The following is a 24893-nucleotide window of genomic DNA, read 5'->3' as shown; positions in this document are numbered from 1 at the left end:
AAATTTGGTATATAGGTAGCTGAGGACCCAGAATAACACATAGGTTACTTTTTTATCCCAGAGTTTCCGAGGAATCGGGATTTACACGGGAAGGGTTTCCACGCGGACGAATTCGCGGGCGGCCTCTAGTAATATTATAAATGCAAAACTTATTACGTATTGAAGTTATTGTTAGGCGTATTTGGATCGGTATTAATCGAGCTAGCCGGGCAGTACAATCGAACAGAGTAGATGAATGTTCGGGAAAATTGTCGCTGGACATCGACGCGCTAGAATGTAAACCGAAAGAATTAAACAATCGGCTTAAACCAAAACCTAATGTAGTAGTAGTTACGGGTCGGCTTTTTCGTTACACAAACACTGTCGAATCATTGATTAAGATTAATGAATATCACAATTGGCACAAGCCAAGTGCAGTAATTCCTTTGAGTCGGATTTGTTGTTAAATAAATACTGCCTAAACGCCCATGCCCTCCCGAACATCTGCTTCTTGTCTCAAGCCTTACGCTTCCACGAAAAAAGTTTTGAATGGATTTGATGAAATTTGGCATACTTACAGTTGCCAAATATTATAACCTATGTTATTTATTTTAAGCTTTCATACATCAATATATGTATGTTAGAGCGATTAAATGCTAGTGATAGTTTATACCTTTCAACCACACTTTTAACTATTCTATCTTATGTAGTGATCAAATTATTATTTACAGGATGATTCATTGTCCCTTAGGCATTATTGGTGTGCTGGGACGCGGGGTATCCAATTGAAAGTACCGCGTCCTGGCCACTTTATGGTGACTGTTGAAGGAACACTCAGGTTTTTAGTCGGCATGCCCAAATTTAAAAGCCGGAACACCTCACCGGCGGGAGAGCCCGACAGACCCCCGCTTCTTCCCTGGAGCGGGACATGCAGTAAAGCATTTTCCTGACGAAAAAAAAACCCTATTATTGGTGTAGTGATGATATCATACTATCATCTAGTTTTATCAAAATATAAAAGCATGTTATTACTTTGAACTAAACCGAAATTATAAACCAAGAGGTGTGTCATAAGGGTGTGATCATCAGTCCCAGCCAAGCCTTAGATTTTACGATATTCTCGAAAATATAGGCCACGTATTAGCCACGTCACTTTATCAAACATAACATTTTATCTTAAAATACCTAAAAATGTATGTGTCATAAAACAACTCACTCAATTTATCAGATATTTGCAACGTTCATAAGCCAACAGATAAGTCTGCGGGAGTTTATCATCGATAAGAATTTATCAATAGCGATACAGCCGTTGTATAGATTGATAACTTTGACAAATACCCTTGCTGTGACTTGCGTTTAAGTGTGAGCAATTATATTTCGTAAAAATATATTATTAATGTTTAATTTTATATGTGATGGATTGACAAGAGGTGAATTTAGGACGATGGAAGAATGTTGCTATGTGCAGCTCTGTGCATTTAGAATTTTAAATTAATAATGCAAAGAGTATGGTATTGTTTTTTTTTTCCGAAACGATCTTAATTCATAATCTTTATATATATAATTCTTCTGTAAGTGTGTATGTCACTGAACTTCTCTTAAACGACTCGACCGATTTTGGTGAAATTTTTTGTGTGTGTTCAAGGGGATCTGAGAATGGTTTAGATTCACTATTTTGTCCGCTGGACAATGTTTTTTTATTTAATTTTTATGGCAAAGCAACGTTTGCCGGGTCAGCTAGTTAAGTATATTTTTCATTAGGTTGCCTAGTTTTAGTCAAAGACTGAGCAATTTTTGTTAATGCATTTTTATAACTAATGATTAATTTAGATAACTCGTGCATTTCAGGGCGCTCTACTAATTTGTCCGACAATAGTTCTGATAACCTAAAATACATTCCAAAAATACTACTGTCGCCTGTTCTAACGCCATTTTCCTTGTAAAATACTGAAATAATATTTGTACCGCTAATCAGCTACTGATCTTAGCTTTGTTATCAATAAGTGGCACAATCTGTTTAATATCTATAATTATATCGGTACAGGTGTATTATTAAACAACAAATATAATATTATTATTATCGTTGGTTGACTGTTGCTAACCGGCCTGCTATGTTATGATTATTTCATTAGACAAACTTTGGAACGTAAGCTAAGGCTAGGTAAATACCGATGTATTTAGTCATTTCATTGTACTACTATGGTACTCTTTTGTCGCGGGGACTTTTACAAACATACAAACAACGGACATAAAGTACAAGCAGACCCGAAACAATTATTTGTGGATCGCACATATAATTGTTCCGTGTGGGAATCGAACCCACGATCTCCCGAAGCAATGGTAGCGGCGTGGCGACCTAAACCACTGCACCACGGAGGCAGTCAAAATATATTATTATTATTTAATTAAACAAAGTGTTCAAGTGACTTTAGTATCAGTTCTAATAGTGTTTGCCAGATTTTGTAAAATGAGTTTTATTAGGGATTTTCTTTAATTAATTGAGTTGGCAAGTAAATAAGGAATACTGTAAGGCTGTTTTTTGTGTACTGTTTTCTATGAAATCAGCCTTGAAGTCTAACGAATAGTGCAAACATGAAAATCACCCTGTGATTCAAATTACTTGAATAGATTTTCTAATTACAGATTAACCATAGTCTATAATTTACACTGTGGCTAAACTATATTAACGAACGGCTAATTGGTAGTAGTGCCATCTAACGTATAATCATGCCAGTTAGCGATAAAGGAAATAATTACAGAGTGCTTTCATGTGCACCCTTTAGTAGAATACGAATAAATAACTAGTTCATGCGCACGGTTTCACCCGCGTATAGTTTTGTCGGCGTCAGATCCCATGTCTCACCACACCCACCTACCTCTTTACTAAATTTTATGAATGTTGGTTCAGCGATTTAAGGCGCGAAAGCATAATACTAGCAGTTCTTAATATTACTATAGATACATGTAACTAAATCAGTGCTTGACTAATTGTGTTCATTCTTTTGACGATACCTAAATAGGTAACACGCGATGAAAAACAAAAGATAGCAGGGATTACAGGGGTAATAAGTAACCGATAATAATGTGCCATACAACAATTTATTTTAGAAACTTATAATAGAAATTTCGTTTTCTTAACGTTATATTATAATATAATCTTTGGTATTTTAAGGCACTATTTCAAACATTCTTACACTTTTGCCCTCCCATCCCTCGACAGTTATGACCTGAAATCCGAAAGAATATATTGTATTTCCATTGACACACACAGATGAGATTTTCAAAAATTCGAAGTTGTTTGTGAATATTTTTTTGTTACGAAACGTCTATTTTTTACTCAGGCAATATTTTGTTGCAATAACTTGAAAGAGAATAAGAAAAAAGAAATATTATCGATTTTAAAAAGAATAAGAAAAGAAAATATCGCTGAGTGATTTCTAAAACAGTGTTTAGCGAGGCCATAATGCCTTCCTTATTTCGGTGGCCTGTCTAATTAAAACCAGATAACTGCAGGACTGTGTTCTATAGTAGTGTGTTGCACAGGCACACTTTATGTTCCTAAACACTCGTAATCCACGAGTGCATGTAGCACGACCGAGTGCTACTGGATGCCTCACTGATCGGTATCTGTCCCTCTAACGCTGTCAACCCGGGGTGACAACTGGGAATTTTCTTCCTACTTTTATTCCCAGTTGTCTCCCTGGGGATAGTGTTAGAGGGGACAGCTGGGAATATCCCCTCTGATCGCGTCGTACAAAAAGTCGTACAAGCATGTAAAGAACTTACGTGCTCTTTGACGCACTTTTAGAGAAACAAGGAGGAATTACTTTATGGGCCGACTCGGGATTCGAACTCGAGACATCAGCGCGACAGCATACACTTCCGAAGCGCCATAGGCAATTAATACTACTCTTTTTGAACTCGCCGCAGATCAACCAACTTTAAGCAATAATAATTCGATTCACACCCCAATTTTCTTTTTTAATTAGTTTATGTTTGTAAAAAAACAAACAGCCAATGGACGTGGTAATAGCTTATTTACAAACAGACTCTTTTCTCTAAAAATGTAAAGTCTCACCTCGGTCAGAGTGTCTGGGGTGAATGTAATCACGAAGGTGGTCTTCTTTCCACTGGCTTCAACCTGAGTGTGCACCAAGTTATTGTCTTTGTCCATCGAAATCGTGGATTTCACCTGAAACATTATACAAATAAGACTTAGATGACGTCGTTATAATTAAGTACACTTTTCTTATTTTTCTTATAATACCTATGCTTTTAAATACAAAAATGTAGGCCGAGGCGAATGAAGCAGACGTTTTGTCTATTCTTTTTAATGTATTAACCTCTGTTTGAGTGATTTTAAGCTTACCAATACAATTTATTTGAAGGAAAACCAGTATTATCTCACTGATCATTGGTGAGTTTAATTCCCGAGTCAGGTCAAAAAACAATTCCTGAGTTTTAATCGGAAATCACACTCATATCTGCAGCAATAAAATGGAAAAATTAAATAATGGCTAACCTTGGTCCCGTCAGGTCGAGTTTCATCAAACTCCTCATCAAACTTGAAGGTTACGATGAAGTTCTTCATGGGGGAGAGCATACTGAGGGTGTACCGGTCACCGTCACGAGTCAGTTCACATACTGGAGATAAAGCGCTTGCGGCTTTACGCATTAGCATTCCTACTCCTGGAAGACAAGAAAAGGATTTGTGAACCTCATGAAATCCTATAACATAATTACGTAATTTCACGCCTGTTATTTAAAACACAAATGGCCAAATGCGAGTTGGACTAGCGCACGAAGAATTCCTTGCCATCTATATAATTATATAAAACTCAAAGGTGACTGACATAGTGATCTATCAACGCACAGCCCAAACCACTGGACGGATCGGGCTGAAATTTGGCATTGGCTAAGAAAAGATTTTGATAAATTCTGCCCTTAAGGGGATAAAATAGGGGATGAAAGTTTATATCAATTTTCTTTGATTTTCGATTGGTTGAACTGAAATTAACCAAGATTCACACAAAACTTTTTCACGCAGACGAAGTCGCGGGCGGAAGCTATTTATTTGTTAAAACAATAAAAATCACGTTTGTTGTATTAAAGCTCCCTTAAATATCAAATATATTTCGTTTTTTAATATTTGTTCTTACGAGGGCAATAGAAATACATCATCTGTAAAAATTTCAACGGTCTAGCTATCACGGTTCATGAGTCTAGTGATAGCCAGACAGCGAAGGATCAGTAATAGGTCCCGATTTTCCTAAAATACTGCACTTTTCATAAAAGCTTACGTGAACAATGGCTGAAATTACCAATAGCGCCCAGGTATCCTTCGAAGTTGTCAGACGATTTCAGTTTGTACTTCTTTCCGATATAAGGCTCTAGCGCTGCGACAACCATCTTGTATGTAGTTTGTCCTTTCACGATCACCACCAAATTATTTTTAAGTTAGCAAGTTTTTTAGCAACCAATTTGCTAATTCTGGAACAGAACAAAAGAAAATCTAACTTTACTAAAGAATAAATAAGCTGGAGTGTCTTTTCAAAAACGCGTATTTCCAAAAATTGTCGGATGCTATTTTATATATATCTAGTCTATATGTACCGTTCAATATAGATCTAGATATTACCTAGTTTTGTATGGAAGGCTCTTAGAAGTAAAATAATCACCAGAAATGGGTAAAATCTCCGAAAATATAACTGCAAGACACACACTACAACATAAATAAAGTACGGCAATAAGAATGCATCTGTTTTCGCATTACCGTAACAAATATAAGGAAAATTCTCTTAAATTTATCAAAAGATCTGTATCATGATTTGAATCCAGATGTCGTGTGATGCATAAAAGATAATATTAATACACATCAGCATGTCTTAGCCTTTCTTCCAAACTATGAAGTCGGCTTCTATTCTCACCGGATGCAACTGAATACCAGTGTTTTACATGGAGCGACTGCCTATCAGAATCTGATCTCCACAACCGAGTTACCTGGTAAACGATACCCTTCGGTAAGACTGGTTGTCAAACTTTCAAGCTTCTGACTACTGTTAACGACTGTCAAAGATCTTTACAATTTAACGAGCCTTCCGAAACACGGAGGAAGTCCAAATGTATAAGATGGTCACCCATCCCCAGAACAACCTCGGCAAGCGTAGCTTAACCTCACAGATCTATCCGCGTGGCTGTTGTTAACTTAGCCATTATTAATACGCATAAGCTCCACAAATGGCATATCGATTTCGAGAAAATACTATTATTTCGTGAATCACTCGACACATAGAGGTGACGTCACTTGGTTTGTATTTGTATTTGTGAAGTATGTTTATTTTGATAATTTGTCATGTGAATAAATAAGATAACATGGGGAATTCTCATCATGATGGTGAGACAATTTAACACTTTGGACATTATTCTCTAATCCCTGTATTAATATTTTACAGTTGTTTATCTTTTTTATCTCATGGCTGGTTATATTAGTAAATAGTACCACATAATAAATGCAAACAAGGGAAACAAACCAAGTAAATCAAACCCACGACCCACGAACATTAACAAAAGCGCCACGGACGTCATCTTTTTTAAATTTATACTTGTTTTTTAACCCATTACTGTCCCACTGCAGGGCGAGTCTCCTTCCAAGCGAGGGGGAGGGGTTAAATTGTATACTAGTTGCTAATAACCGAATACCTGTAAATAGATTTAAAGGCCAAGAGCCAGTGAATGCCAGACTTTGAAGCTTTTGTTTTGAAGCATCTGGACTGTTTTGACAGTTCTGACCTCTGGCCAGACAAACATAAATATTATCTTCAAAACAGCGATTTTCTCAATCTTATTGTTTTTACTACACAAGCTTGCAGGCAAGCACGCTGTCAAACTTATCCCCTTTTGCATAAATTATGAAGTACTGGTGTTTTATACGAGTGTTAAAGACATGTGCTGACAAACTATCAGCTTATAATACCGAAGGTCTGGCTGTCCCTAGCTCTTAGACATTAACAGTAGTACGATTCTTTACGATTGGAACCATTGAGTATCAACAGTTTGACATTTAAAATGTACTCCAAAAATAGTTTCTACAACGTCCGCTGGAGGCGCTGATCAGATCATATAAAATTTGTCGATAGCTAGCCTGTTGTTGATTCTCGATGGTAGTAAAGAATCGGGCTACAGTTTTGAAGCTGAACTTACCAAAATGAGTATTAGCCGATGAATGCGTGTCTGCATCTAATGTCACACAATTTATCCTTTATATGTCGAAAGCATAATATACCAGGTGTTATAATAAATCAGAGATTACTATCTATATTATTATTGATACTGATTCATTAAATCGCGTGACAGTTAAGCGAAATTAATTGGTTCATTGCATAAACAAATAAATTTGAGTAGTGAGATATCAGCTGATTATTATGATAAGTATTCTGTTGGGATAACAGGGTTTAATCTTAGAGTTCTTGCAAGGGTAGAAATTTCACGGAATCGTTTTATTAAATTTTCTTTTATTTTCCACTTTTAGGAACCTAGTACTGTACGTGATTTCTTTAATATTAACTTCTGCCCTTCATTTTTCAACTTCTTTTGAAATCGTTCAAAAATTTTAAAATAGCTTCGTGCAATACGATTTACAGTTATGTTTATTATTAAGAATTAGTTATAGTTCCTTTTTAGAGAATTAAGGTATCATTAATAACAAATAATTAGAGAAGTCTTCAGCACTGGCCTAACATTTTCCCACCCTATATTTTAATTACATCTCGAAACATATTATGTATCGTCATACATTTTGTGCTAGACAATTCATATTATATTTATATTTTATTGCATCCCACGATTGTTGTTGGCATTTTAACTTAAGATGAAAATATTATTATATTTTATTCCATAGTCAAAAGCCAGCCTAATAATAATAAACTCATTTAGATAAATAACATGAACACTAACATACATGACATCATCTCATGGACCAGTATCATTTCAGATTAGATTTGTTTGATAAAAAACGTCTAAATGTAAATTTAACAATGACTTTTCACAATGTTTAAACGATTCGGCTTAATTAGTCATGAGTTTAAAATAAGTATTGTACACACCTGTTCCTTGGCACGTAGGTATTAAAGATAAGCTATTAATTAGGTCGGGGAAAAAGTCTTTTCGCATTATAGTATATATGAACTTGTAATAAAATCTCTTTGGCTCCAAGAATCACAAATGAGTACACGGTTCATTAGGTTTCTTTTAGTGAGCTCTTGAGGTACCCAAGTATCGAGCTTATTCGTGTAGAGAAAAGATTTTATTACAAGTTCATACATACTATAATGCGAAAAGTCTTTTCCCCGACCTAATATTATTATTTAGTTTTTAAGATTCCACACCCAAAGGGTAAAACGGGACGGGGTAAACGGGTACTATGACTTCGCTGTCTATCTGCCTGTCACCAGGCTGTATCTCATTAACTGTGCTAGTGTAGTGTAGTTCCATTATGCTAGACATATTTAATGCCTAAGTATGTTTCGTAAGGCCAAAAACGCTCATTGAGCTTCAAGCTTTGTCAACTTAACTGCACGTTTGGCGTAGTGGTTAAGGGTCTCAGCACACATATGGGATCGGAAAGGGATCGTCACCGTATCGCCTCGAGCCGTTCAGAATGGTTTGTATTAAACTCCCTACTGCAACGCACACTAATCGGAATAATAACGTAATCGCCTCGCCTCGGAACAGGCTCCGAACTTGAATTCCCGCGCTTACGGCTCATCGTCCCCGCGCTTACGTTTCTCCGTCCCCGCGCTTACGTCTCTCCGTACCTGAGCTCACATCTCTTTGTCCACCCTTTCCCCTTTCCCCTCCCGCGACTTGTCTGCTAAAGACGCCGCCAAGTGCTATGGCTATGATAGCCAACTCATGTATTGTAAACCAAGACATAACCGTGCGCTACACTCAACGTTTGGATTCAAACTGATCTGGTGCCAACCAGGTCAGCCAGGGGGCGGCGAGGCGTAAGCGCGGTGTCGCCTAGCCGTAGCCGAGTTGACGTACAGGCGCTGCTGATATGCTTTCGTTACGTGCATACGGTAGGTTGACGCCTGGTTGACAGCGAGGCGAAAGGCGTTACGGTTACGATCCCTTTCCGATCCCATATGTGTGCTGAGACCTTTAAGCGGTCACCTCGCCGCAACAACCGTAGCGCCGCGTGTGGTGGGTTCGAATCCTACCTGGGATAAATCTTTGTGTGATGAGCACGAGTATTTGTTCTGAGCCTGGTTGTCAATTTATCTATATTAGTATATATTTCGAAGTATATAAGAATGTTTATCAGTTGTTTGGTCGGTCTTGGTGTTTAGCAATTTTTCGCTTTTTGAGCGGATACTTCTTTTGATCGTAGCATAATATAAGATACAGGTGTTTTGTACAACCCGGAAGTAGCCGGGACGAAAGACTAGTCTCTACAAGAAGTTAAATTCGTTATTTTAATAAACTTTAATTCAATTAGTGGCCCTCATTTCTGCCCTTTTCAATCCTATTAATTTTAGGCACATTAAATACCTACGAAATTTTTCAGAAATATATTTCATTCGTGCTCCAAAAAAGCGAAGCGACGTCTGAATTCATTAATATTTAACCAGTTTTATCGAAAATTATGTGACATTGTATTTTAATTACAGCTTAAGGAATACTTGGAAGTAGCGACGAAGCTTAATGTATAATTTGTTTCGTTAGTGGTTCAATAATTACGGGGTGCTTTCAAATTCACCCTCGAGTCCAGCCCTTGAGTTTACTGTTATTACATAGATAATAATATATGAAGGTAAAGCAAAGCATAAGGCCATTGAAAGATGGTTCCCATTTCCTGGAAAATATGTCTATATTCAGGCATCAACTTAATTAGGAGTCGCAAGTCACTATGGCCAAGATTAGTCAAAGAAGTCATCATTATTGTGACTAATTTAATTGCTGCTTGGAAATAAAAGAATTACAATTCAAATGCAGGATTTAGGTACCTACAGGAAAAAAAAGTAATTTCGTTTTTGCGTAATACTTTTTATTCTACTGTTTTCCTAACCTGGCGCAAAAGAGTTATAGAATCCTAAAACACCAGATTTTATCCGGTCACTTATAATTTCTTCGCCAAAAAAAAATTAAGAAATTTTGGCTCCGACCCGGAATCGAACCCGAGATACTCAGTGGAACGGACACAGTAAAAACAACAAGAATTTGGCATAGAATTGGAATAGGTAAATAAAAATAAGTAATATTCCACACCTCCATTTATTTAAAAACATACCTGTATTTACAGATGTTTTATTACCGTAATTATTTACAAATTAAATTATAATATTGTACTAAACCTTTATTATTAAATACTAAGGCTGACTGTACATAGACCACTATTTTAAACTTCACTGGCGCGATTAAAAGTCGTCATTTAAAAAACTTATAATAAAGTAGTTTTTGCGGGGTACGCTAGAAGCGCTGATAAATTTTCATACAATATTTTTAATAGCTTAATTAGAGTATTACTCCTACAACCTATTAGAGAGTCTTGGCATGGAAGGTTTATCTAGTTTGTAATAAACACTGCTGTGTATTTCCACAATAAAGTAATTGTATCAGACCGACAGACAGCTGCATAAGCCCACAGGTAAAAAATTATCTAAATTCTGAATTTGATATCTCTGAGCTCTGACGTTACACCTTCCATACAAGGCTTTATACTAAGTTGTTGGACTATAGATACTCTTTAACTATTGTCGATACTTCGATAGTCGGTCATGACAAAGTTCGGTCTGCCTTAAAATAAAAATAAATAGAACTGGTATGCATCAAGGAACTGCTTCGTATATTCTTACACATTTGCTATCCCAGCCGTCTGCTGTTGTGACCTGAAAATAAATAAAAGCCTTAAGTAACGTGGACATAAAACTACATAAAACTTCTTCTCAACGGTCAATAAAATATTTTTTTAACCCGTGAATGTCCCACTACTGGGCAAGGCTTTCTTACGGAGAGGCTAAACCTCGAGTCTACCGCGCTGTTCAAGTACCGGTTAGGGGCTTTGCATGCCCTCAAAAAATGTGTTTTTGACCTTTTAGGCATGCAAGGTTTCCTCACAATGTTTTCCTTCACCGTTTACAGCAGGTGATAATTATTTCTAGTACACACATAGTCTCGAAAAATCAATTATATCAGTCAGGTAATTAGCTGACCCTCACAAAAACCTTCAGAGCTTATTGGAAACCTTCTATCCAATTTAAAACGTTCGAAACCATTAGTCTTATTGAAAAAAATAGAAAAATATACATACAGTGTTAAAGAAGTTAAAATCAATTTACATATTTAGATAAAAATGGAAAGTTGTTTCCTATGAGAATTGATTTTATTGAAACACAATTTAACGCCTGTTATCGCAAATTAAAAACCAATTAATGTCGGCCGTATCCTGCATGTTATACCTAATAACTATCAAATTAGTAATGTTAGAAATTTTATTATTTAACCGGTAATATTAATACGCATATCCTCAAATTTTAACATTGTTGATGTTAGATTTACATTTTAATTGTCACTAATGAGAAGTAATTTGAAACACTTTAATAAATCTATATTTTTTGACAAAATTAAACTAGTTTTGGTTTTGTATACTGACCTAGTAATATGCCTTTTTAATATTTGCTATTAACAAAAATAATTTACCTAATAGTTGGCATAGTAGTTAAACGCAACGCCTAACTTATTTAATCTAACAATATTTTGTTCATATTTATATCACAATGGAAGATCATTACAATCTTCTATCTATGTATGTTTGTAACTCTCTCACACCAGAACTGATAAATAGATATCGATAAAATTTCTCTGTGTCAACTTCGACTGCCCCCTGTCCCGGTAGTATATGCGCCTGTTGATTATAAGGCTCGATTCCCAGGACGGACATTGTACTATTGATTATTTGTAATTGATAAAAGAATAAAATATTTATCAATTAAGCCTGGAGTTTGGTAACGTATCCGGTAAATCGCAATAGGCGCACAATAATGGGAGTAACATTATAATTGTCATACCTAAGATGTACCTATTTATTACACCCTACACATTCGGCTAAAACATAATATTATGTATGTAAGTATATGTATTTTGTATACCTTCGCCAGCCGCGAACCTTGCATACAAGGCTCTCTACTTTCTTGTTGAACTAAAGTAATAAAACGTACCACAGTCAAAGTGTCCGGGGTGAATGTCCTCACGTGGGTGGACTTCCTTCCATTAGATTCAACCTGAGTGTGCACCATGTTGTTATCCTGGTCTAAAACTACCAACGCTGTTAGCTGAAACAACAATAAATAAGATATCTAAGAATATAGAATCGTTGAACATGATTGTAAGTCGGTGTCAAAGTTTGGACCGCGGCCTGTGTAACGCGGCTGAAACGTCTAGAAATCTGTTGTAAATTATTTCGTTCATACTCGGATATTATTCGTATAATTAATAATTATTATTTCTTTATATTCGGAATAGGTATAATTGTATCAGAATGATAATACAATCTGAGAAAATTGGTGGTGAATGACAGAAGTTTGCCAAAAAAAAGGAGACACACTTCATGTTGAAGGCACGTTTGTCTAAAAAATTACCGTCAAAATATGTCACAAAGATTCGACTGTATTAACTAATACAAAAAGCATCTTTGTCCCACAACACGTAAAAGTAATAAATTAACAAAAATACACCGAAACAAATTCATAGTAATTCCGCATAAAAGTAGTAGTAGTACCTCAAAGTAGTTCATAGTAGTTGTTGTCATTAATTTAACATCTGCGAATTAGCATTTTATACAAATTATGACAAGTTATACAACCATAGAAATGTAATTTATGAACCTAACACTTTCTCTCATCCGTTCTATTACTAAAATCTTAAAAACACAGTTATTGGGCTTATCGATTTGTCAATATCCTTATTCATATGGAAATTAAGAATGATGATTTTGTAAAGTCATCAATAATTTAGACTAGTTTTTTATAACTTTTTGCCTAATTCGTTATCTTTATGAGACAAAGGCCAACGTATAAGGTCCACGTTATTATTAATAGTTCCAAACGGTTTGTAAACCTTATTTTTAAACAAATATATGGAAAGCCTGTTTTATACGGATTAATGGCTTTAGTAAAAATCGCGGGCAGGTCAAATACAATAGCATCCTTTTCTAAGTCGGTAAAAGACAATGATTTGAATCAGGCAAACTTTTTCAAATTTTATATTCGTATAGCATACTAGATCCTTTTAAGGAATTAACAATAGGTAAGTACAGTTTACTTTGGATTGCCTAGTTGACAAGCGTGCGTTCTTTTTAATTATAAAAATCAAACGCCATTATACAAATATTGTCGTCTGTAATAAGCCCATAAAATCACTATTTGTTATCGATCTGATGCAATTTACTACCAGTAAGTATTGCTTACGAGTAACTGTTCAAATATTCAACAAACCAATTTGTGTACATTGCAATAAAAATGTCAATTGCCCACTTGAGGTTCAGTTTATTATTCAAGATATTAGAAATATAGGATCGGTTCTGATTTAAGTATACTTAGTTAAAAATTGGGTATATTTTATAGTTTTTTTAAATCCGCCCTGGATAAAAAGACTATAACATATTGCAAGTTTTAAATTAGTTAAAGATCATTTAAAAAAAATCTAACACGTCGCCTAACCTAACCTTTACACCTACCTAGTCTTTGGAATTCTGCTTATAAGATACATAAGATTTTCCAGGTATTTTGATTCATTACAATATTCATCAAAATATATGAAAATACATAACAGAAATATAAATGAATATAAAGTATGTATTAAAAATCAAACAATTAACCCACAGAGTTTAATAATTTCAAACAAAATTCATTGCTTATTTTCCTGACGTAAATTCACATATAATGGTAAAGAAACACCCTATACTTGTATTATTTGCTTTGAACTACTTAACAACCCACTCATTGCAATAGGGTAGGAATCAAATACGGCCTTGTACGTAATTTAAAGGCACTATATATAAACCTTGCGTCGAACAATTCTCGGAACTTAAACTTGATTTTTTAAATCAAAACGCATTACGGAGATTTTGTACATTGGAAAAATTATATCCGGGTGCTATTTTGAGGACGCAGGCTATTTACTTATTAATTTCCGGTAACTTTTGTAACTTTCCTACTTAACATATTTGAGAATATATTTCACAGATTTATTTCGCGGAAGTAACTAAATGGAAGCAGTAACAGGACGTACTAAAAAGACCTTTAAATATCATATCGGTGATGTCCATGTAACCGTTGCAATAACGCAAGATGTATGAAGCAAAAGTCGATCTTAAAATTGTGGTATTTGGTCTTTTTTGGTTTTTGTCTCTTTTATGCATGTACGTATGACTGTAAATTTATTAAATTGATATGATATCCAGATTAACAATCTTCTTACCGTCTATGATAAAGCTTGACATTAACTACGCCACTGTCTGAACAGGTATTACATACCAAAACTTTCAACCACTTCACAACTGGGTATAAAGTCCTATCAGAAAAGCTGGCAAGAAACTCACTACCGCTTTTCAGTCGACAAATCATTAAACAAAATACTACAAAATTGATCCTATTATCGTTTACATAGCCAGTTGCGCTCACCGGTCGGTAAACGATCTGTGGGTTAAGCAAACCTTGGCGCGGTCATTCCATAGATGGGTGACCGCATAGTGTCATTTGAACTGAGCGTCTCGGTGCTTCAAAGGGCACGTAAAAAGTCGGTCCCAGTTGTTGTCTACTAAGATAACGGTCGTTAAGCCACGTCGAAAGGCCTTCGGGTTGCTTGAACTACTTTAACACTAGGTTTGACAACTAACCATACGATAAGAAGAAGACTTGGAGAAAGGCATGATTTTATGTACGTATGTATGTATTGTCTCTCACCTTGCATCCATCAGGTCGTTCCTCAACGAACTCCTCGTTGAACTTGAAGCTGAACACAATAGTCCTGAACGTGGTTGTCATGGTGAAGGTGTACTGGTCTCCATCGCGAGTCAGCACGCTGATTGGTGACACGGCGCAGGCTGCTTTACGAGATATCAGACCCACTCCTGGAAATGAGAAGATGGTTTTTGTGAATATCTATTCTTAGGGAAATAGGGTATTATAATATGTCATCAAAGATTGCTTTGGAAGTCTAAATGGTAGTGTTTAAGACTGTTGATCGCGAGGTCACGGGTTCGGCTTCCGGGTCGAGCAAATTTTTTTTTAGTTTTTTGCTAATGGATTATTTTTGTAATTTGTATTTGAATGTTCTTAGTTTTATTACAGCATGGAGTTTGCTAACAAGCTTGGTATAATAATATGGTTGTAGGCTTGTCCCATATAACATGGGACTAGCATTGTTAATGGCGTAATACGAGTGACACCTTGGGGTACAGATAATATAATTTTTTATTATGTTTTGAGTTTTATCTTGGTTCTCTTATCGACTTATCAATGTATAAAACAAACGCAATACTTAAAAATAGAAAAGAGGAATCATCATATCACCATACGTTATGAAACAACTACAGGACGCGCGACTTCATTCATTCGGGTAAAAAAGATTTTTAGGCAAAAAAAGAAAGCCAATAAATAAGTACCCAGATCTCAAACTATTCTAATTACTAAGCCTTTTACCCTATAGTCCATTTACCTTTTTTATTAACCCGTACTGTCCTATTGTTGGGCAAAGGTCTCCTTCAAAATCTTCCACCGGCTCCCGTCATCGGCTACCTCACGCCAATCGTCCAGATAGGTGGCCAAATCATCGCATTATGAATCTACTAGGCCTTATTTCCTATAACGGAATATTTTTTCTAGCAAATTCTTCCTTTGTCAGAACCTCACCACTACTATAATGTACTAAATATAAACACTAATAAAACTGTCTACTTCAAGCCATAAAAATAACATAAAAGCGGAAATTATCAAAGTTATGTAGAAGTAAAAAACATTCTCAACAAAAATAACATTTTTTGCTAAAATTATCAGCTGATCGCAATTTTGACGGACGATAATGGCCTAAGAAAGTAAATATTTAAACAATTCCGTTATGAACTAAATATGAATACATTAGTGATCTAACTTCATATTAAAAAGTAGTAAAATTCGCTATAAAAATGGTAAAATAGCGAGATAGTGGTCTATTTCCCATCATGTGTTTATTTTATGGGGTAATTCGTATTCAAATGCTTGTATATTTCGCGAATTAACATCAAAACGACCGACAACAATAAATAAATGAGTTTTCTGTAGCATAATTTAGCTTGTAAAAAATAAGTTCTCTCAAATTCCGCAAGGGCAGTGATCAATCTTACTTCTTATTAATATTATAATTGCCAAAGTTTGAATGTTTGTCACTCATTCATGCCGAAACTACTGAACAGATTCTGATAATATTTGGAACACAGGCAGCTTATAACCTGGATAAGACACAGGATACTTTTTAACTGGGAAATCGCTTGCGCGAATAAATATTTAAGAAAAAACTAGTTTGCCATATTTTTTCCCATAATTACATGATATCTGATTTGTTACCAGTAGGTCAGTCCATCAGTCCATCGATGAGTCAACCAAAGAAAACAGAGAGAACAAACCACTATGTTATGGTAAATAAAGGATGTTTTAAAACGCATATAAACTCGTATGTCAGTTCACAGTTTACTACGTCCACGACATATTTACACAGATCTTTAGCATTTTGTTAGACTGGAACCAGGAACCATATAAGTATATTGATTGTTTGAATGAAAAAAAATGTTGTTTATTACATTTCTAGAGGATATGCAAAGTCCCCAACTGGCTCTTGGCTAGCCTAACCCCTTCCTCGTTCGATAGAAGACCTTTGCCCAGCAGTGGGACAAACACGGGTAAAAAATATATTAGCTTAGCCTTTGTTCCAAGCTATGTTGGAGTCAGCTTCCAGTCTCACCAGATGCAGCTGGATACCAGTGTTTTACATGGAGCGACTGCCTATCTGACCTCCACAACCCAGTTACTTAGGTTATAGCACAATACCCTTCGGTGAGACTGGTTGTCAGACTTTCAAGCTTCTGATTACTGTTAACGACTGTCAAATATCTCGGAACTTGATATGTATACGATGGTCACCCATCCACAGAACAACCTCGGTAAGCGTGGCTTAACCTCGGAGATCGATCCGGGCGGCTGTTGTTAACTAAGCCACGAGCTCCTCCACGGGTAAAAAATATAAATACGAAAAATAACCTTAAAATCATAAAGACTCTTTACCCCTATAAGTACTAAGTATATTGAGCAGAACTAAAAATATTTCTTCGTCACTTAGCAATCACAATACAATCACTTACAAGTACTATGTCATTGTTATTGTTTGGTTTTTATGTCGTTTTATTAATTACCTTTAACGTTCATTGTTTATTCAAGGCTAGTTATTAACTAAGCCTGCTTTTATAGTTCTATAGCCATTGTAATGGGCTAAGCTGATGGAAAACTTATTGGTAACTACTTAGCATCTCAACTATATTTATAGTTTTGTCTTTAAGTGTCAGTCTGTTTGTAAATGTCGAAGTGTTATTGGTTCCCGTCTGTATATAATTCCAAAAAAATCGATTTCAAACGACATGCCACTTTAATATTTAGGATATTCCTCAGGTACTTGGGTTGTCGAGGTTCGAAAGGCAGTCTATGTTTATTAATAATCAGCTTTATGTTTAACTAGCTGACCCGCGCAACTTCGCTAGCGTCACCTAAAAGAATGGGTCAAAACTTTCCCCGTTTTTGTAACATTTTTCATTGCTACTCCGCTCCTAATGACCGTACCGTGATGTTATATAGCCTATAGCCTTCCTCGATAAATGGGCTATCTAACACTGAAAGAATCTTCAGATCGGACCAGTAGTTCCTAAGATTAGCGCATTCGAACAAACAAACAATCAAACAAACTCTTCAGCTTTATAATATTAGTATAGATATACTGGTATTAAGACGCATTCAGTGAGTCTGGAAGCCGACTCCAACATAGTTGGAAGAAAGGCTAGGTTGACGATGAGCTCATTAACTATTCATCTAATCTGAATAATATTGAATGAAACCAGATAGGTAGCATTAATTTTCAATAAAAGATATTAATTGATCGACCCACTAAACAGATTTCATCGATGTCGGTTCAGTAGTTTAGGCATGAAGAAGAAACAGACAGACAGACAAAGTTTGTAATATCGGGAATTTTGTTGAATATGTATTAGGTAATGAATTTTCACAAAAAACGACTGTTATTCAGGTAACAGCTGTTAGTAATGACATACTAGTTATTGTAGGATTTAGTGCGTGCAATACTAGCTAACAAGTACCAGTTACGCATAACTGCCTTGTTATTCGGTAACAGTAAACCACGTTTGATGGCCAGGCGTAGTAGAATTTGGTTTAAATGCAATCAAAGTCAAATTATTGATTAATTCAAAAAATGCAATGAGTGAATCTATTACTGTATTATTTCAAGAAAATTTTCTCAGAAATTCATTGGCAATTTTTTTCACCATGAATTTTCCACCCGCACTTAGCCAGCATGGACTAACCCCACCCTCGTTTGGGAAAAGACCCTTTCTCAGCAATGAGGCGGTTACGAGTAAAAAAAGAAACCCAACACTCAAATCATAATACCTATATATCGTTTTTCATAAACCGTGCAAAATCGGAATGTCAGAACTGAGAGTCTCGAACTCTTGAACTCGGGAGTGTTTAATGATTCTACCCATTTTGCTTTAATTTTCTATTGCTTTTATCGTTTATATTCATGCCTTGCGAAAGATTAGCACTGAAAATGCTCTTGAAACTGCTCCTAATGCTTCTGAAGTAGTTCTTTTGCCCTATTTATATACGTGCTAATATTTATGTACGACATAATCGCTACAGATTGAAAAGGCTTTGGCAGATCTTTGTATATATTATCAGTAACTTTATCTTAGGTAGTTCCTATCAGCTCCTTATCCATAAGTGGAAAATCCGGTTCTATAATATTAGTCTAGACTATTATGAAGTACCAAATGTATTAAACAAAAAGCGACTAGCTATTATCGGTCACATTCTGATTAGTTGTATCAACATTATACTAACAAATTAAGTAAATAGCGTTTACAAAAATATTCAGTTTACGTATAAAAGTCACTAAACACTCCATATTTGTATTCTGGCTATTTTTGACCGTATAAAGGTCATTATTTGACTTCAAACAATCGATGTACAATATGAATACAATACATTTTTAATAAGGTTTATAAACTATCCCGTTTTTTTTTTATTTCCATAGCAGGCAGAATAGGTACGTACTAAGGTAACTAAAAAATAGTTAATTATTAATATCATTAACTTAATTTTTTAAATTCCTAGAGTAGGTAGAGTAAGAACAAAATTTAAATAATAAGTATTAATGTAACATCCCATAATCAAACGCAAAATGAAATTACGCAACTAAAAGAAAAAAATATTCGCCGCTTACGCACATTAACAAAAAAATCGATTTAATAAAATAGTCGATCAAATCAATCACAAAAAAAAAACCGTAAAAAAACACAAATCGTAAACTTCCGCAACAAAAAACCGTACTTACCGATAAATTTCAGATACTCGTCGAAGTTTTCCGATGATTTTAATTTGTATTTTTTCCCGATGTATTTTTCTATAGCTTCGGCCATATTGTAGTGTGTTGTGTTACGCGTACAGTTCAATACTAAACTCAAAGTAACTGATTTCTTGCTGCCAATTTACTTGGTCGTGTTAATTCTGTAAACAAACAAAACGGAATGATTTATGATGGCATTGAAGTGAATTTAGCAGCTCTAATTAGTTTATTGAACCGAGTAATTGTGGCAGAGGCTACGCTTGCAAAGTTTAAAGATAAATTCTAGATATGAATTGTTTAAAACTGCCTATAACGTGGCGCGATCGGTAGTGTATACGACTGTTAAAAGGGACAAAGTGCTTTTGGTCTTTTCTAATTTATATTAGAAAATTGATAAATAGTAGCCCGGAGATTGGAAACGTATCTGGTAAATGGCAATAGGCTCACTCTCTATTACAGGGGAATAATAGAATTATGTAAGCTTTTATATTATCAATGGTTTTTGCAAATCCATAACAAGACTGATCGCAAAGAAAATAATTTGTATGTCATACGGATCGCAAAAAGGATGAGTTTAAATAAAACAAATATGTTTTTATATGCCAGTGGAACGGGATTTCCTTGTAGGTAATAATTATGACTTTTTTCCTAATAATATGACTTTAAAAAGAAAACTCCCCGTGTTGCGGGGACTTTTACAAACAAACATACAACGAACACAAAGCACAACCAGACTCGAAACAATTATTTGTGGATCGCAAAAATAGTTAAACCGTGTGGGAATCGAATCCACGACCTCCCGAAGCAATGGTATCGGCGTGGAGACCTAAACCACTGCGCCACTTACTCCTCGATCATTGTGTTGCACCTATGGAATTTTTTTTTGACCATTGCTTTTCCACATATCCTAGGGCTGCTGTTATAGCCACCCGACCACTCTATATGATTTTTTTTTTAATTCCTTACTAATTATTTGTCGTATGGTCAGTGGTCAACCTAGTGTCAAAGTTGTTCAAGCCACCTGAGAGGCCTTTGACGTGGCTTAACGTCTGTTATCCTAGTAGACAACAACCGGGACCGACTTTTAACGTGCCCTCCGAAGCACGGAGACGCCCAGCTCAAATACCACTATGCGGTCACCCATCTATGGAATGACCGCGCCAATGGTTGCTTAACCCACAGATCGTATACCGACCGGTGAGCGCAACTGGCTATCTATTTGACTCAGCGAAAAATCTAATCTAGGAGACCAATCCTATGTTCATGCACTTTGTCATACATTCTCAACGGAAATGACCAACACCTGTGTTACAAATGTATGTATGTATGTATGTATGTATATAATCAATAAGTAAATACCACACACATCGCATTACGCACTCATTATTGTAAAGCATACCTACATAATTAAACAATTGCATACATAAATAAATTGCTTAGTAATTTATAATTACGGTTGTTATATTCCAAAGGTCTATACGGTTTAATATACATACGTATAGGTTAAGTAGACATAGTCCCTATACGCGTCTGTTTGTCTAAGCGTGATAACCTTAAAAACTCCTGAAACTATTTTGACTAATTAACAGTGTATCTATTACTCTGCTTACATACATTATGATTAAATTTAAATAAGTAAAGACATTAAGATGCAGGCATATAAACACACTACATCCCAATTTATTTTACTACACATAGGACATAGGTATATAGGTATTCGGTCACAAGTAAATATAAACCTAGTCAAATAATATATTGAAAGAAAAACGAACCAGAAACCCCATAACTGAAAACCGTATTCAAGTATCAAAGATAAATTAGCTTTACACTTCACACAGCTCCCGAATACACTTTTTCAAACATGTATTTCAATATGGACGGGACTACTGAACATGTTTCGCTCTAATAGATTAAAAACTACAATAAAATTGTTATGGCAGTTATCTGCTACACTGGCCTTGAACCATGGGTCGTTATGCTATTACACTATGACTAGTGCCTACATTATGACTATTATGAATTACGTCATAATTTGGTTTGTCTTGTTAGTACATAAATATATTATGTACATACAAAACAAAGTCCACTACGCGTGCCTGATCGCGATAAAGTAAAAAAACTACTGAAGCTATTTTTATACGGCTGATATGGTATATCTATAGATAAATAGATTGCTTACATAGTTATTGTGGCGGTCATGTATGACAAGATGATGAGAAAGTTTGTAAGGATCGTCCCAAATGGCGTGCTTTGGTCTCTGCCTACCCCTATGGGAACAGGTGTGATATTATGTACATATTATTGTAATTGTCCAACTGTGTCTGTCTGTGTGTTTTTGGTGATCTTAAAAACTGATGTAAGCATTTTGATAAGATTTTTATCGATATTCACACTCCTAATACAATCCTTATCAGTTGTTAGAAATTCTCCATACAATATTTCTCTATTTTGTAGTCTGCTCGAGATTAACTCCAGAACTACTGAAGCGATTTTCATGCATTTTCCACTTATAAATAGAGTAATAATTAAGGTCTTGTGTAAATTGCTTGAATTTTAATGACTGTTGATGGCAAAATTATAGCGCTGTATTCGGGCAACACAATGTTCGCCGGGTCCACTAGTCCACTAATTATATAAAAAGTGCTACTATAGTTTCCCTTGTTAACTATATACATATGTATCTATCGTTACATGTAATGTTGGATAAGAATATAATGTGGGCTATCATTATAAGCTACTAAGATGGTTGTTAGCAATGATATGCTATTTTCAATGGTAAAATTATAAGTGCTTGACTATTAATATACGACGATAAGACACTTCATTTTTTGCAGTTCTTTTTTCAATATTTATTAGATTTTCCTGTTTTGAGTTAATTCGTCAGTTTGTTACGCACATGATCATAAAAAAGATTTGGTAATGATTTATAGATAGAATGATTTACAAGTCACCATTACTTCATGATATTAATTTGGCTAATTTTATTGGACAATACGCATAGTCAGCGAATATGCATTCTAATATCAACAATAATGACAAAGATTTTTAGTTTATGCGTTGATTCTGACGGTAAAAAAAAATCCTGTGACTTTCCCCAACAATAGAAATTGTTTTAGCAGTTTTCATTCACATGATTTCGTCTATACACACGCACACGCTTACACGCAAGTGCACAAACACACACACACACACACACGCTTTTATATACTAAACATTATTATGAGTAGAATATTATATTTCTAATAGTATATACTAATATACAGGGTGTCCCAAAACTCAACGATAATCCGAGACAGGATGAAAGGCCAAGTCATACCGGCTATAGGAAAAATAAAAAAAAAATTCCATATCACTTAGTTCAGCAATAATAGACACTTTTCAAAAAAGTTGAAAATCCACACCCTTGGTCGCATTTTCAAGTCCTGTGATCACCAATGTCACAATTTCGCAGTGTTTTTTTGAATTTCGTGATCTTAATTAAATATGCTATTAATCGTATAACAAATTAATGCACAAAACACTGTTAATTTAATAAAAAAAGTTAGGTTTTAGTGAGTCATCTTTTTCAAAAATATCGTTAGTCAACTTTGACGCTTCATACTGAAAAAAAAATGTACTACACTACCCTTGGCAAGTTGTTTCAAAAGTTGGCGCATTTAATCAAGATTTCAAAATAGTATAACACTTGCCGCTTTTCTTGCCATTAAAAATGTTATTTTTATTTGAACGAAGAGTATCCCCGCAAATGGATCGGACGCAGTGGTACAATTTTATGGCATCCTCGTTCCCCCGATCTAAATCTAGTAGATATTTTTTACTGGGAATGCATAAAAGAAAAAGTCTATTCAAAATCAATACAAAATCTATCAGAACTTCGCCAGAAAATTGACACAGCGTCAGATGAAATAAATGCAAGAAATTATGCTTGACTGGTGAAAAAATCTTTTGTACGTCGTTGCAGAGCCTGTATTCGTGCCAGAGGAAAGCAATTATTTTTAGTAAAGATGTAGTTGAGTCAGTCCATAACATATTTAATGTAATAAACATAATAGGTTATAATAATTAAAAAAAAAACAATGAACGAACCATCGATCTCATTTAATTATTCTTCTGAAACTAAAGTAATTCTGAATTGTTTTCCTCTAGCATGAATTCAGGCTCTGCAACGCCTTACAAAAGACCTTTGCACCGGTCAATCAAAATTCCTTGCATTTATTTCCTCTGACGCTGTGTCAATTTTATGGCTAAGTTATGATAGATTTTGTATTGATTTCGAATAAACTTTTTCTTTTATGCATTCCCAGTAAAAAATATCTACTAGATTTAGATCGGGAGAACAAGGAAGCCATAAAATTGTACCACTGTGTCCGATCCATTTGCGAGGATACTCTTCGTTCAAATAAAAATAACATTTTTAGTGGCAAGAAAAGTGGCAAGTGTTATACTATTTTGAAATTTTGATTAAATGCGCCAACTTTTGAAACAACTTGCCAAGGGTAGTGTAGTACATTTTTTTTTCAGTATGAAGCGTCAAAGTTGACTAACGATATTTTTGAAAAAGATGACTCACTAAAACCTAACTTTTTTTTATTAAATTAACAGTGTTTTGTGCATTAATTTGTTATACGATTAATAGCATATTTAATTAAGATCACGAAATTCAAAAAAACACTGCGAAATTGTGACATTGGTGATCACAGGACTTGAAAATGCGACCAAGGGTGTGGATTTTCAACTTTTTTGAAAAGTGTCTATTATTGCTGAACTAAGTGATATGGATTTTTTTTTATTTTTCCTATAGCCGGTATGACTTGGCCTTTCATCCTGTCTCGGATTATCGTTGAGTTTTGGGACACCCTGTATATATTTGTAGTTTTACACAAATATCACTGACATCAGCGTTATAATATATTTCAGTCACGATTTAAAATCAAAGATAACTTACTTAAACCAAATCAAACCACAATATCCCACAAACTAATTTCTATCACTGACCGATTGACCAATCACTTGATATCACAATAATTATCATTAATTATTCGTTTTGTCCACTACACACTTACTACAGGTCTCCTACGTATGTATTGCACAATACAATGAAACAATTCATTTATCAATTATTTATAGAAACTTGTTACAATTTGATGTTTTGTTCAATAATCTGGAAATGTTTGATCGATTGTGCGATTTCAATGTTAGAAAAGCTACTATGAGTTCTCGAAACGAGATGATTCGAGTTTTTTTTAGTGTGC

The 24893-nt window shown here is 35.0% G+C and overlaps 2 protein-coding genes across 2 annotated transcripts; both read right to left on the bottom strand.

Annotated features, from left to right (window-relative positions):
- Positions 1-3059: 3059 nt before the first annotated feature.
- On the bottom strand, positions 3060-7270 carry LOC142981595 (fatty acid-binding protein-like). The gene is made up of 5 exons (XM_076127607.1): positions 7180-7270; positions 5301-5469; positions 4502-4668; positions 4058-4171; positions 3060-3206 (listed from the first exon to the last, which is right to left on the bottom strand). The coding sequence occupies exons 2-5, from the start codon at positions 5386-5388 to the stop codon at positions 3147-3149; spliced, it is 429 nt and encodes a 142-aa protein (XP_075983722.1). The 5' UTR covers positions 5389-5469; positions 7180-7270; the 3' UTR covers positions 3060-3146.
- A 2968-nt stretch (positions 7271-10238) lies between these two features.
- On the bottom strand, positions 10239-24739 carry LOC142981664 (fatty acid-binding protein-like). The gene is made up of 5 exons (XM_076127710.1): positions 24587-24739; positions 19630-19802; positions 14943-15109; positions 12198-12311; positions 10239-10868 (listed from the first exon to the last, which is right to left on the bottom strand). The coding sequence occupies exons 2-5, from the start codon at positions 19712-19714 to the stop codon at positions 10809-10811; spliced, it is 426 nt and encodes a 141-aa protein (XP_075983825.1). The 5' UTR covers positions 19715-19802; positions 24587-24739; the 3' UTR covers positions 10239-10808.
- Positions 24740-24893: the final 154 nt, after the last annotated feature.

The sequence above is a fragment of the Anticarsia gemmatalis genome, chromosome 20 (assembly GCF_050436995.1).
Source record: "Anticarsia gemmatalis isolate Benzon Research Colony breed Stoneville strain chromosome 20, ilAntGemm2 primary, whole genome shotgun sequence".
Taxonomy (NCBI): Eukaryota; Metazoa; Arthropoda; class Insecta; order Lepidoptera; family Erebidae; genus Anticarsia; species Anticarsia gemmatalis.
This window is presented reverse-complemented; position numbering and strand designations above follow the sequence as displayed.

Excerpts from the sequence above, each read along its gene's own strand:
- LOC142981664 (XM_076127710.1), bottom strand. The coding sequence starts at position 19,714 with ATGGCCGAAGCTATAGAAAAATACATCGGGAAAAAATACAAATTAAAA. Across the intron at positions 12,312-14,942 it reads AACGACCTGATGGATGCAAG|CTAACAGCGTTGGTAGTTTT; the intron begins GTGAGAGACAAT and ends TTGTTGTTTCAG. Across the intron at positions 10,869-12,197 it reads CCCCGGACACTTTGACTGTG|GTCACAACAGCAGACGGCTG; the intron begins GTACGTTTTATT and ends ATTTATTTTCAG.
- LOC142981595 (XM_076127607.1), bottom strand. The coding sequence starts at position 5,388 with ATGGTTGTCGCAGCGCTAGAGCCTTATATCGGAAAGAAGTACAAACTG. Across the intron at positions 4,172-4,501 it reads CTCGACCTGACGGGACCAAG|GTGAAATCCACGATTTCGAT; the intron begins GTTAGCCATTAT and ends ATAATGTTTCAG. Across the intron at positions 3,207-4,057 it reads CCCCAGACACTCTGACCGAG|GTCATAACTGTCGAGGGATG; the intron begins GTGAGACTTTAC and ends TTCGGATTTCAG.